General features: G+C 36.3%; 1 protein-coding gene across 1 annotated transcript in view; it reads right to left on the bottom strand.

Moving 5' to 3' along the window:
- Positions 1–528: 528 nt before the first annotated feature.
- The window catches only part of LOC138308485 (structural maintenance of chromosomes flexible hinge domain-containing protein 1-like), a 70,702-nt gene continuing 59,087 nt past the window's right edge, over positions 529–12,143 (bottom strand). The window contains 13 exon segments of the mRNA XM_069249482.1: positions 529–882; positions 885–1,103; positions 1,519–1,677; positions 2,282–2,317; positions 2,320–2,401; positions 2,403–2,453; positions 2,850–2,920; positions 3,314–3,420; positions 6,288–6,376; positions 6,792–6,893; positions 7,240–7,359; positions 7,792–7,877; positions 8,611–8,730. Coding sequence (XP_069105583.1) covers positions 836–882; positions 885–1,103; positions 1,519–1,677; positions 2,282–2,317; positions 2,320–2,401; positions 2,403–2,453; positions 2,850–2,920; positions 3,314–3,420; positions 6,288–6,376; positions 6,792–6,893; positions 7,240–7,359; positions 7,792–7,877; positions 8,611–8,730 — 1,289 coding nt within the window. The 3' untranslated portion in view covers positions 529–835.

Here is a 12,143-nt window from a genome sequence, read left to right on the forward strand (position 1 = left end):
CCCAGAGGTGGAGGACTAGTGTAGAATGTCAGACACCTTAAACCACTCATGCACCATGACCCAGAAGGATTGAGGGCTAGTGGAAGAATGTCAGACACCTTAACCACTTCAGCCACCATGACCCAGAAGTGGAGGGCTAGTGGTAGAATGTCAGACACCTTAACCACTTGGCAACCGTGACCCAGAGGAAGGAGGGCTAGTGGTAGAATGTCAGACACCTTAACCACTCTTGGCACCATGACCCAGAGGTGGAGGACTAGTGGTAGAATGTCAGACACCTTAACCACTCAGCCAACCATGACCCAGAGGTGGAGGGCTAGTGGTAGAATGTCAGACACCTTAACCACTCAGCCAACATGACCCAGAGGTGGAGGGCTAGTGGTAGAATGTCAGACACCTTAACCACTCAGCCACCATGACCCAGAAGTGGAGGGCTAGTGGTAGAATGTCAGACACCTTAACCACTCAGCCAACATGACCAGAGGTGGAGGGCTTAGTGGTAGAATGTCAGACACCTTAAACCACTCAGCCACCATGGACCCAGAGTGGAGGGCTAGTGGTAGAATGTCAGACACCTTAACCACTTGGCCACCATAACCGAGAGATGAAGGTTAAGTAGTACAATGTCAGAATTATTACATAAAACCCACTGGATCAGACAACTGAAGAAATGTTGTCCCCTAGAACAATGCATGATATGGTGATCATACCAGAGAGATCAATGGTTTAAAAGCAAATAATTTTAAACCACAATTACCTATTATCTGAAACTGAAAGAGTTCACAATTTCTTTTCTATAAATGAAGTCCATCATTTTCCAGTAACTATCTATGTACTACGTTCTTCTCAAACGTTTCTTTCCATCGTCGGACGTCACGGGGACATAGATGCTAGTCGTCCACTTTTCCTAGTAGGCGTGCCAAGAATACTAGACGTGGAAGCAGAACTTGGAGTTGTGTTGCCGTTAGCGATTGTGGATTGTGGTGTGGAGTTAGTGGTCACTTTCGGCCTCTTGGACGCAGACGGACCTTCATCTGAACTTGGTGGTGGGCGCATCTTGACTCTCTCTGACGCTGGGATTCTTGGTGTGGACATCGTCACACCTATAAATAAACAAATATATTAGTAGGAGAAGATAATGACAAAGCAATAGAAGTCTTCTTAAGTTCTTTTCTTTTTCTCTCTCTCTGGTTTTAGAAGTGTCATTTTTCTATCTCAAGCAATATTTGTTCGAAGGGGGATAACTCTGCATTGCCAAACGATTTACAAAGTAATTGATATTTACTTTTTTTTTTCTCTTATTTTTTTTTTTTTTTTGAACTCATTTAACATTATTTTCCAGTTACACTATTAGGCTAACAAAACATAACATGTTAACATTGTAATTAAGTGACAAATGACTTGTTAAGACAAAAATATTGAAATAAATTTTGCTCAAAAAAAAATTAAAATGTTGATTAACATCTATGTACCCATTGCACCTAATTAAGTCATAAAACTTCTAAATTACACACTGACCTAGTTTTTGTTCTACATCTTTGAGTTCACTCTCAGCCTCGCGACATTCCTTGTACTTTTCCTGCATTTCTGGCAGCTTCATATGTGTCACTTGTTCTGCCAGTTCACTTTTGGCCTTACCCGACTTCTCCATCGCCACACGATAATTCTGGAGCAAATCTTAAACACAGAGGTCAAAGGTCAAAAGTAGGTTTTATAAAGACAAATATTGGAATAACGGAAGTTTAAAACTAAAATAGTCAATATCTTAGTTATTCATGGTTTTTTTCTCATTTAACTGTGAAATGACCTCCTTAACTCATTTTCAAGATGAAATAAGGAGAAGAATTTCTTTCAGAAATCTGTATTTTTTCAAAAGTTCAGGTACAACGTAAAATTTGAAATCAATTTGAACAGAAGTGCAGACCATATATTTTGATTTACAGTCAAACCTGCCTATAAAGACCACAAAAGGTACAAAGAAAATGGTCTTACAGCCAAAGTGGTCTTTAAACATAGGTCATGCTATGTTGAAAATTTTGGACCCAAAAAAGTGTTCTTATTTAAAAGCAGGTGGTCTTTATACAGAGGTGATCTTTATACACTAAGGCAGGTTTGACTGTACCAGTCTCTATTATGAAACAGCCAATTCCCTACCTACCAAGTCCTGTGTAGAATTTGAAATCTTTTTCATTAGGAATATAGTCTGTTTTTGGTTCAATGTTTTTTGTTTGTTTTGATTCATTTGGTACCAGGATGTATTGCTTAGCAGTGAATTCCTTACCTATTTGATTGGCTAGGTCGTGAAACAATGGCGGTAGGGCTGACTAAACACGGCCCCTCGTAGTTTGTCTATTGACAGGGCCTTGTTCATTAGACCACCAAACTTGCCGTTACTACGGATTACGGTCACCTTGTCGCGTTAAGATGGTGGGGCAGTGAGTGTATTTCACTAGCTGTATGACAAAAAGATTAAAGATATATCTGAAGAAATTACAGTCAGACATGTTATAAACAACATCACCTTATAATACATGATCAATTAAGTAGTACTTTATATTTCCTTGTCTAGGTTCCTGTAAGATGCTTGTAATGTGTATAAATTATGCTTATAATTAAAACATAGCGTCTTTTAGTGTGTTTTATTGTAAAAGGAAATATAGAAGCATGTACATTCTCCTTATTTTTTACAGTCTTCAAATATTACATAGTTATCTCTCATGCATGAGCATATTACCGATTGTGATTAATTAAACTAATGATGTTATGTTTGTGAATATATGACAATACAATCACAATACACACCTACAAGGGCAGATAACTCTTTAATATGTGTGATTAAACGTACTAACCTCCTGCCTGTACTCGTTGGCATGGTCCAGATTATCTAGGATTAAGGTATCACCCAACAGCATACCAAATACTGAAGGGGAAATCAAGTTCACATTAGATAATCAACAAATCTTTAATTTGAAGGTCTGTATAATCAATACATTTTCACTGTATCTCTGACTCCATGCTTTCACAGCTACACATCCTTTGTGTCTTTTTTATTTGAAAGTCAAGGATTACTTACACTTTGTCGGTAAAGTTTATAATAATCTAATTACACAACATTTCACATACTGGAAGATGTTTAGAGAAACAAGAATTAAGTTTCTTCAAACATTTAGAACTTTATCATGCCTTTAAAAAAAGCAAAGAGTAATAAAGAAATTTGCTCTTTCATATGGAAGATATTTATCGATCAGTCAACAGACCATATTTGAGAATCAGCCAAACACTATATATAAGAATCGATTTAAATATGACCTACCTATTTTACATTTTTCTTCGTTCTGTGGGAATATGATGAGATTCCTGGCATAGATCGGGTTACCACGGGGATGCCAGCTCGGTCTGTACTTCACGTGGGGTAAAGGTCTGAAGCAGAGAATGATACACTACATAAGGAACAATCACTGTTATTTAGATATTTTTGCCTGCTTGAGAGGGCACTCTCCGATCCCAGACGATATTATCAATAGAACCAACTCAACTGGGCCATAATGGATTTAGCACATCACCCTCACAGTTGTATAAAGTTTGTTCTTCATTTCTCATACCAGAAATAAAAATATTTCAGGCGACACAACGGAACAGTATTTTCATTTCCAAGTTACATTTCCATGCATGTACAAACATGAGCTGTTTGAGAACAGCAAAGCTCGTCTGTGGCAGTCATTAAAGACATGAGAGATTATCATTCAAGAAGAAGTTTGCCTATTGGACATCTTGAAATTCTCAACATTCTGTGTTTTAACCCTAAAATGAATGTTCATTTTCATAACATATATAATTCTAAGAACCTATGTAAACCAAGGCAGAAACCAATGCCAGTTCTAAAGTAAAATACAAATTGGCAACGAATCCATCTTGAAATTCTCAAAACTGTAATTTTTCATCCTTAAAATATTTGTCCATACCAAAAGCAAAACTTACAAACCTTTACTTATGTAAAGATATCAGTTGCTACAGATTATAGTTTTTCAACACTTAAACCAAAACCTTAACCAGGTAATTTTGACATATTGTGTCTCTTGAAATTCTCAAAATCCAGCATATTCTTCCCTAAAATGATAGCTCATACCCTTCAAAACTCTTATTATCCTAACTTAATGAAGAAATCAATGTCAGTTGCTACAGGTAACTGTTTTTCAACACTTACACCAAAACTTTAGCCTGGCGACTTCGGCCCTTTGTGCCTCTCGAAATCTCAAAAAATCCAGCATTTTCTACCTTAAAGTGATAGCTCATTACCCATCACAACACTTAAAAATCCTAACTAACTCAATGAAGAAATCAATGTCAGTTGCTACAGATAACTGTTTTTCAACACTTACACCAAAACTTTAGCCTGGTAACTTCGGCCCTTTGCGCCTCTCGAAATTCTCAAAATCCAGCATTTTCTACCTTAAAGTGATAGCTCATACCCATCACAACACTTAAAATCCTAACTAACTCAATGAAGAAATCAATGTCAGTTGCTACAGATAACTGTTTTTCAACACTTACACCAAAACTTTAGCCTGGTAACTTCGGCCCTTTGCGCCTCTCGAAATTCTCAAAATCCAGCATTTTCTACCTTAAAATGATAGCTTATACCCATCACAACACTTATAATCCTAAACTAACTCAATGAAGAAATCAAATGTCAGTTGCTACAGATAACTGTTTTTCAACACTTACACCAAAACTTTAGCCTGGTAACTTCGGCCCTTTGTGCCTCTCGAAATTCTCAAAATCCAGCATTTTCTACCTTAAAGTGATAGCTCATACCATCACAACACTTAAAAATCCTAACTAACTCAATGAAGAAATCAATGTCAGTTGCTACAGATAACTGTTTTTCAACACTTACACCAAAACTTTAGCCTGGTAACTTCGGCCCTTTGCGCCTCTCGAAATTCTCAAAATCCAGCATTTTCTACCTTAAAGTGATAGCTCATACCCATCACAACACTTAAAATCCTAACTAACTCAATGAAGAAATCAATGTCAGTTGCTACAGATAACTGTTTTTCAACACTTACACCAAAACTTTAGCCTGGTAACTTCGGCCCTTTGCGCCTCTCGAAATTCTCAAAATCCAGCATTTTCTACCAAGTGATAGCTCATACCCTTCACAACTCTTATATCCTAACTTAATGAAGAAATCAATGTCAGTTGCTACAGATAACTGTTTTTCAACACTTACACCAAAACTTTAGCCTGGTAACTTTGGCCCTTTGCGCCTCTCGAAATTCTCAAAATCCAGCATTTTCTTACCTTAAAGTGATAGCTCATACCCTTCAAAACACTTATTAATCCTAACTTAATGAAAAAAATCAATACCAGTTGCTACAGATAACAGTTTTTCAACACTTACACCAAAACTTTAGCCTGGTGACTTCGGCCCTTTGCGCCTCTCGAAATTCTCAAAATCCAGCATTTTCTACCTTCAAATGATAGCTCATACCCATCACAACACTTATAATCCTAACTAACTCAATGAAGAAATCAATGTCAGTTGCTACAGATAATAGTTTTTTAACAATTACACCAACACTTTAGCCTGGTGACTTTGGTCCTTTGCGCCTCTCGAAATTCTCAAAATCCAGCATTTTCTACCTTCAAATGATAGCTCATACCCATCACAACACTTATAATCCTAACTAACTCAATGAAGAAATCAATGTCAGTTGCTACAGATAACTGTTTTTCAACACCTACAAAGCTTAATCTAGGATTTCCAACGCCGACGCCGATGCCAGAGTGTTTCCATAAGCCACACTCTCTTAGAGAGGCGAGCTAAAAATGTCACATTTTTGTGTTTTTCAAACCAAATCAAAAGTAACACTAGCTGTCTTCTGAAGAAAAGAAACTGATTTCCTTTCCCAATGTATCACAGCCTATCAGCAATTTTGATGTCGTAGTCCAGCCCAACGTTACAATGACGTCATTTAATATTCATATTCAATCTTACACCACTTCAAGGGCCCAGTTTCACAAACACTCCTTAACTTTAAGGAATTCGTTAACTTAAAAATTCCCCACAGGAAAGCATTACAAAAGTAGAGGAAAACCCCTTAACCCTTAGAATTAAGGAACCTTCCTTAAAATCTGTACTGCTTTCATATGGGAAATTTAAGACAAGGAATTCCTTAGATTTAAGGAATGTTCGTGAAACTGGGCCCAGGGGATGCAGTGACAATCATTTAAATTTAGCATCAATGAATTTACGTCCTATATTTTATTAGCTTGATACTTACTTTCGCCAATCTGGCAGGTTTTTCTTAAATATGGAGTCGATGGGTAAAACTTGTTGCTTGCCGTTGGTTTGTGCATATATTTCTTTAGCCTGGAAACGAAGGAATAGAAAACTTAAAACACTTTCACAAGACATCTTCAGTTTAGAAAATCCCGCAGCATTAATATCTTTCCTGTTTATTGTGCAATAATTTTGAATACCATTAAATTTTGTTCACTAGAAATTCTGTAAAACATAATTATATGCCGTAGGCCCCATAAATAAAAGATGGAGGGTAGGGTGTAGGGGTCGGGCCACTTGAGTAACACTGTGTGTCCCTGATCTATCCTCCCATCCCCCTAATTTGTGATGAAGGTCATATGTTCTAATGTCGGCCACATCTCCCAAACTTCCTGATGAGGGTCATTAGAATTATGGACAAGTTAACAAATGATGCTGAAGAAAACCTTTATGATTTAAACCTTCAGACCTCTCATACTTTATACCTTACAGAAATGTTGTTTACCTTTTTATTAGTGAGTGTAACGACACAGTCCATGTCTGCCGACATGTGCCACGATAACACCCGAGCTATGTCCTCTTCATCTATCTGGCCAAGGTGACCGATCTGTCCAGAATAAGGGAGATAATTCAATCAATTCTCAAACAAAAACAAACTATAAAATATAAAATATTCTCATCAAAGGGAGATAATTCAATCAATTCTCAAACAAATAGTAAAATAACATAAAATATTCTCAACAAAGGGAGATAATTCAATCAATTCTAAAACCGAAACAGTCACATAATATAAAGTATTCTCAACAAAGGGCGATAATGCAATCATTGCATTCTCAATTCATAAAGATAATCAAAAACAAAAAAGTGAGATAATTTAGATACATATTTGTAAATTTTGACCACATCTGAAATAATTAACAATTCAATTCCTTCGTTTTTTTTTTTTTTTTTACCTTGCCCAGAACCTCATTGTCCAGTGGTGCCTCGGCCAGACCACAAGTTCTTCGCTTTGACGTCCGGATTTGTTCACGATTACAGGATTTCTCTTCCATAAGCTTGTCTACACTGGGTATCTAAACAAAGATGATATCATGTTTATGTAATAAACTCGTGACCAAAAACAAGCAGACAGCTTTATCTGTGAAAAGGGCCCAATGGGCCTGTATCACCCTCTTGATATCTCATCATCATCAGGAGTCTTTGTAACCATGTTGTTTAAATATCTTGCCTTATTTGGCACCTGTAACCTTGAATACAGGTCTAGGTATATTTAATAGCATACCATTGAAATATTTGTGTGTTCTTTCTTTAGTGGATTGTTACTTACTAATCATCAAAATAGATAATTGTGAATGGTCTTTGTAACAATGATTACAGTGACACAGTAAACAAATTTTGTTTCCATAACAACCATGATCTACAATAATTGCCCAACATTTCATGTTATATTTGATATTGCAGCAATTGATCTTATGACACGTTTGACCTTTGTTGACCAGACTTACATTCTGTAGGTGGACCAGTGGCACTTTCAGTTTCCTCAGCTCTTCTCGGATCTTGTTTTCCTCCACTTGGGCCTCATGCACAGAAACTACAACCAAACCATTATCTATCATTATGTAAAAGTTGGTGATAAAAACTCACTCTTCTCACCATTACTGATCTATTTGAAACATCATGATCATAAGAGGTACATAATCTTAAGCTTGCAATTTTAAGATTTTTTAATTGATGTTACATATATTGTGTAAAAGTCTGATGTAATTCTATATCATTTTTTGAACACCAATTTTTGAGTCCCTAGACGATCTTACATACATGACATGGTTTATTAACTTATTTTTAACCCCTTGACCTACTTTCTAGTGTCTGTGACTTTTTTTTAGCGCTTTGACCTACTTTCCAGTGTCTGTGACTTTCTTTTGAGCTCCTTGACCACTTTCCAGTGTCTTTTACTTACTTTTGAGCTCCTTGACCTACTTTCTAGTATCCGTGACTTACTTTTGAGCTCCTTGACCTGCTTTCCAGTGTCCGTGACTTTAAGCTCCTTGACCTACTTTCCAGTGTTCTTGACTTACCTTGGAGTTCCTTAACCTACTTTCCAGTGTCTGTGACTTACTTTTGAGCTCCTTGACCTACTTTCGAGTGACCTTGACTTACTTTTGAGCTCCTTAACCTACTTTCCAGTGTCTGTTACTTACTTTTGAGCTCTTTGACCTACTTTCGAGTGACCTTGACTTACTTTTGAGCTCCTTGACCTACTTTCCAGTGTCTGTGACTTACTTTTGAGCTCCTTGACCTATTTTCGAGTAACCTTGACTTACTTTTGAGCTCCTTGACTAGTTGTTCTGTGGTTTCAAACAAGGATTTGTAGGTTTTGATCACAGCTTTAAGGTCGTCTCGTTGCCGTGACAACGTTGTCATCTGTGACTGTTTCTTGGCATCTGTAACATATAAAAATATCTTTGTCACAATTACGGCAAAATCTATGCATTTTACTTTTGACGAGGATCTCGCAGAATAGAATCAAAGTGCCAAGGCCACTCATAGATGCTGTGAATGAAGGACTCAAACAAAGGAATAAAGAAATTGGTTTTTCATTTAAATATAGAATTTAGTAAACTATACATAAGTGTGCAGTGTTGAATTTCGGAGTTTAATAAAAAAATATTTACGATATACCGTATTTATTTTATGATATTTGAAGTTTTTCAAGAACAATAAGTTGAATAACTTATTATCCTGAAATAACTGTAATAAATTTTATTTCTAAATTATTTTTGAAATAACGATTTCAACACCAATGAAACCGTTCAGAATCTGAGTATCATTTTTTATAATTCTTTTTTAATTACTAAATTATCAACTTCATCAATGTCTCTTCAAAGACAAAAAAATAATAAGTAAACATATCCGTATCTTAATATCCACTTAACATTGAAGAATATTTTCGGAAAAATATAACATTAGAAATATTACCATTTCCGGATATGTTTTGGTTTCCTTTTTAGAAAACTAACATGGGTTGCTTTGACGACTTTTGACTAATAAATCATGGCCAGATACTTTTGCCAAAAAAATGTACATTATTTCATTACGTATATCACTCGGATTTCTTTTAAATTCACAAGAACGTTAGCCGTTAACATCAAGAAAGCTACATGTAATGTATCGGACTTTAGCAAGTCTTCGTAATCCTAACTAACAGTAACTGGTTGGTGAGATATTATCGTGCAGAACATTTATCGTGAGTTTTGCTTTGCCGACTCTTGTCTTATAATAAAACATGGCCATATACGTTTGTCAAGTAAAGGGTACATTATTTGGTTACTTATAAAAGTCAAATTTCTTTTGAATTCATAAGAACGCTATCATCAAGAAAACTTCCTGCAATACATTGGACTTTAGCAAGTCTTCATAAGGCTACCGTACATTACACGGCAATATAAGTTCATTTGTCACTTTAAGTTGCTCGTACATAAATAGATCTATATTATCATTATATTTTGTAAGTTTATGTTGATAGATTTGGTACTTTTTCCCTTTCAATATACCGCAGTTGTCGATAAACAAAAGACAGAACTCCCAGTGACAGATCAAGGGAGGAGGCACGTACTCAAAACTATTAACTTTTACTGCGCAATAATATCTCAGATATAGTTCGTCAATACAACCAACACAAAAAACTTCATTAGCGTTATAAGAACTTTCTTTTGCAGTTACCTTCCTAACATTTGATTACAATAATCGATCATTAGCATGAATAACGTAAAATTCGAATAAACATACACAGTCCAAAATCCACCGAAAGTCTGTCGCGGAGGAAGACAGCGAAGAAGGCGTTGTTCGTGACTTTCGGGAGACCAGTGTTCTCGGAGTAATACAAATATGATAGAGTCCCAACTGAACACTTAAAACACTCCATCAATGGTATATACGTATGTACAAATTCTATGTCTGTGATTTTGAATATTGGGGTTTTATTTTTTCATACCATCAAGTAATACGTGAAATGAACTAAACAACTTTTAATTTTCATCGCGGAGTGGTTTCATTGTTTTGATGTGCACAGGCTCTCCGAGCGTACCTAAGAATGCTGTTTCACAGCATCAATAAAAACTATTCTCTTAAACCCACCTATTTGTTGTTGTTTGTGGTTTTATTCTGCTTACCCTCCTATCAACATCTAAAGTCATTAATACAGATGTCAATTTCCTATAACTGCTGTGTGTTTTACTTATTTTTGTCTCCTTGTATAGTGGAACTGTTGCCTTTTTTATAGCGCTATATCACTGAAGCATGCCTCCGAAGACAACAAGTAACACACCCCACCCAGTCACATTATACCGACAACGGGCGAACCAGTCGTCTCACTCCGTGTATGCTGAGCGCTCAGCATGAGCAGAAACTACCACTTATATAGACTTTGGTGTGTCTCGGCTAGGGGACAGAACTCAGAGCCTTCTTTATCGATTTTATTAGACTTTGTGAATTGATTATTCAAGGCTTATAAAGCTTTTCCAGACTTGCTGCTTTCATTTTTCGCTGACGTTCTTAAGCTACAATTATTACACAGGTTCACTATTTTGTTAGTGTCTCCTTAATCCTAAGAAACATCCAACAAATCTGAGACCAATGAAATAGTTATCAGCCTATAAGTAGCTCCATAATGAAGTATCAGACTTGATGTGTGTTACTGTTCTTTTCATGTGTTTCTTGCCCCGAATCAGACAAGCACGCTATACATGTAAAATATACATGTTCTGAGAAACATCAAAGCACCCACTAATTGAGATCCCCATCTATACTCTCTAAATTAGCTGTGTACTCATGTTCTGTTACCAGGTATGTCTACAGGATATGCCAACTCAATATTTTCAGGTCAATACACTTAAGGAAATAGCTATTTACTTTAAATCTACTTATTTCCATGGTAACATAATGTCACCTTTCACTTATCTCCTTGAATTTGGGGGCTGCGGTGGCCGAGTGGTTGTCTTGACATATTACCACAAGCCCTCCATCTCTGGGTTGCTAGTTCAAATTCCAAGTAGGGCAGTTGCCAGGTAATGACCCCTAATTGGTGGTTTTTCTCTGGGTACTCTGGTTTATTTCCACCAACAAACCTGACATGCCCCTACATGACCCTGGCTTTTAATAGGACGTTAAACTATTCCTTAAATCAGAGTTAAAATGCTTTTATGTTCTTGTACAAAATTGATTTTTTTTATGATTTATTCTTTTATTTTCTTGAATTCTAATCACCTTGGTGATATTCTTTATTTTTTTTATTTTCTTGATACTAGGTTTACAGTATAATCTAACATTTCTCACATGATAATTATAGCTGTCAAGAATTTCTAAGTACAATTTATAACTTTTCATTTTACCTGTTGACCTTGAGGAGGAAATCTATTTGAAATGTTTCACGTGTACGATTGATTATCGCCATAGATACTGTGTTTGCAGCCTCGAGAAATCAATCAGAGTGCAGACGATCCTTATCAATGATAGTCTTCAGGGATTAACCTCGGCATGCGATCAGAAATTAAGACAAACCAAGAAAAAAAGAACCCTCCAATACACACAAACCCAGCACTCGCTGTATCCCCGGGGACCGATGTTTGACTCCTATTGGCTTGGTCAGATCAGTTTGTTTACCATCGTGTTATAACAGTCAGGGTCATATAAGGTTGTGTTAGGTTAAACATGTGTGATTTTTACGACTTGATGATTGATAGCCAGGTTTGTTTGACTGATTACATGTTAAGGTCTTACTAAAAGATGTTGATTTGATGAAGCAACAGGTTTGGATGAAGGAAAGCTGAAAATCCTGAGTAACCAGTACTACCAGAAA

Source organism: Argopecten irradians, chromosome 15 (assembly GCF_041381155.1).
Source record: "Argopecten irradians isolate NY chromosome 15, Ai_NY, whole genome shotgun sequence".
Taxonomy (NCBI): Eukaryota; Metazoa; Mollusca; class Bivalvia; order Pectinida; family Pectinidae; genus Argopecten; species Argopecten irradians.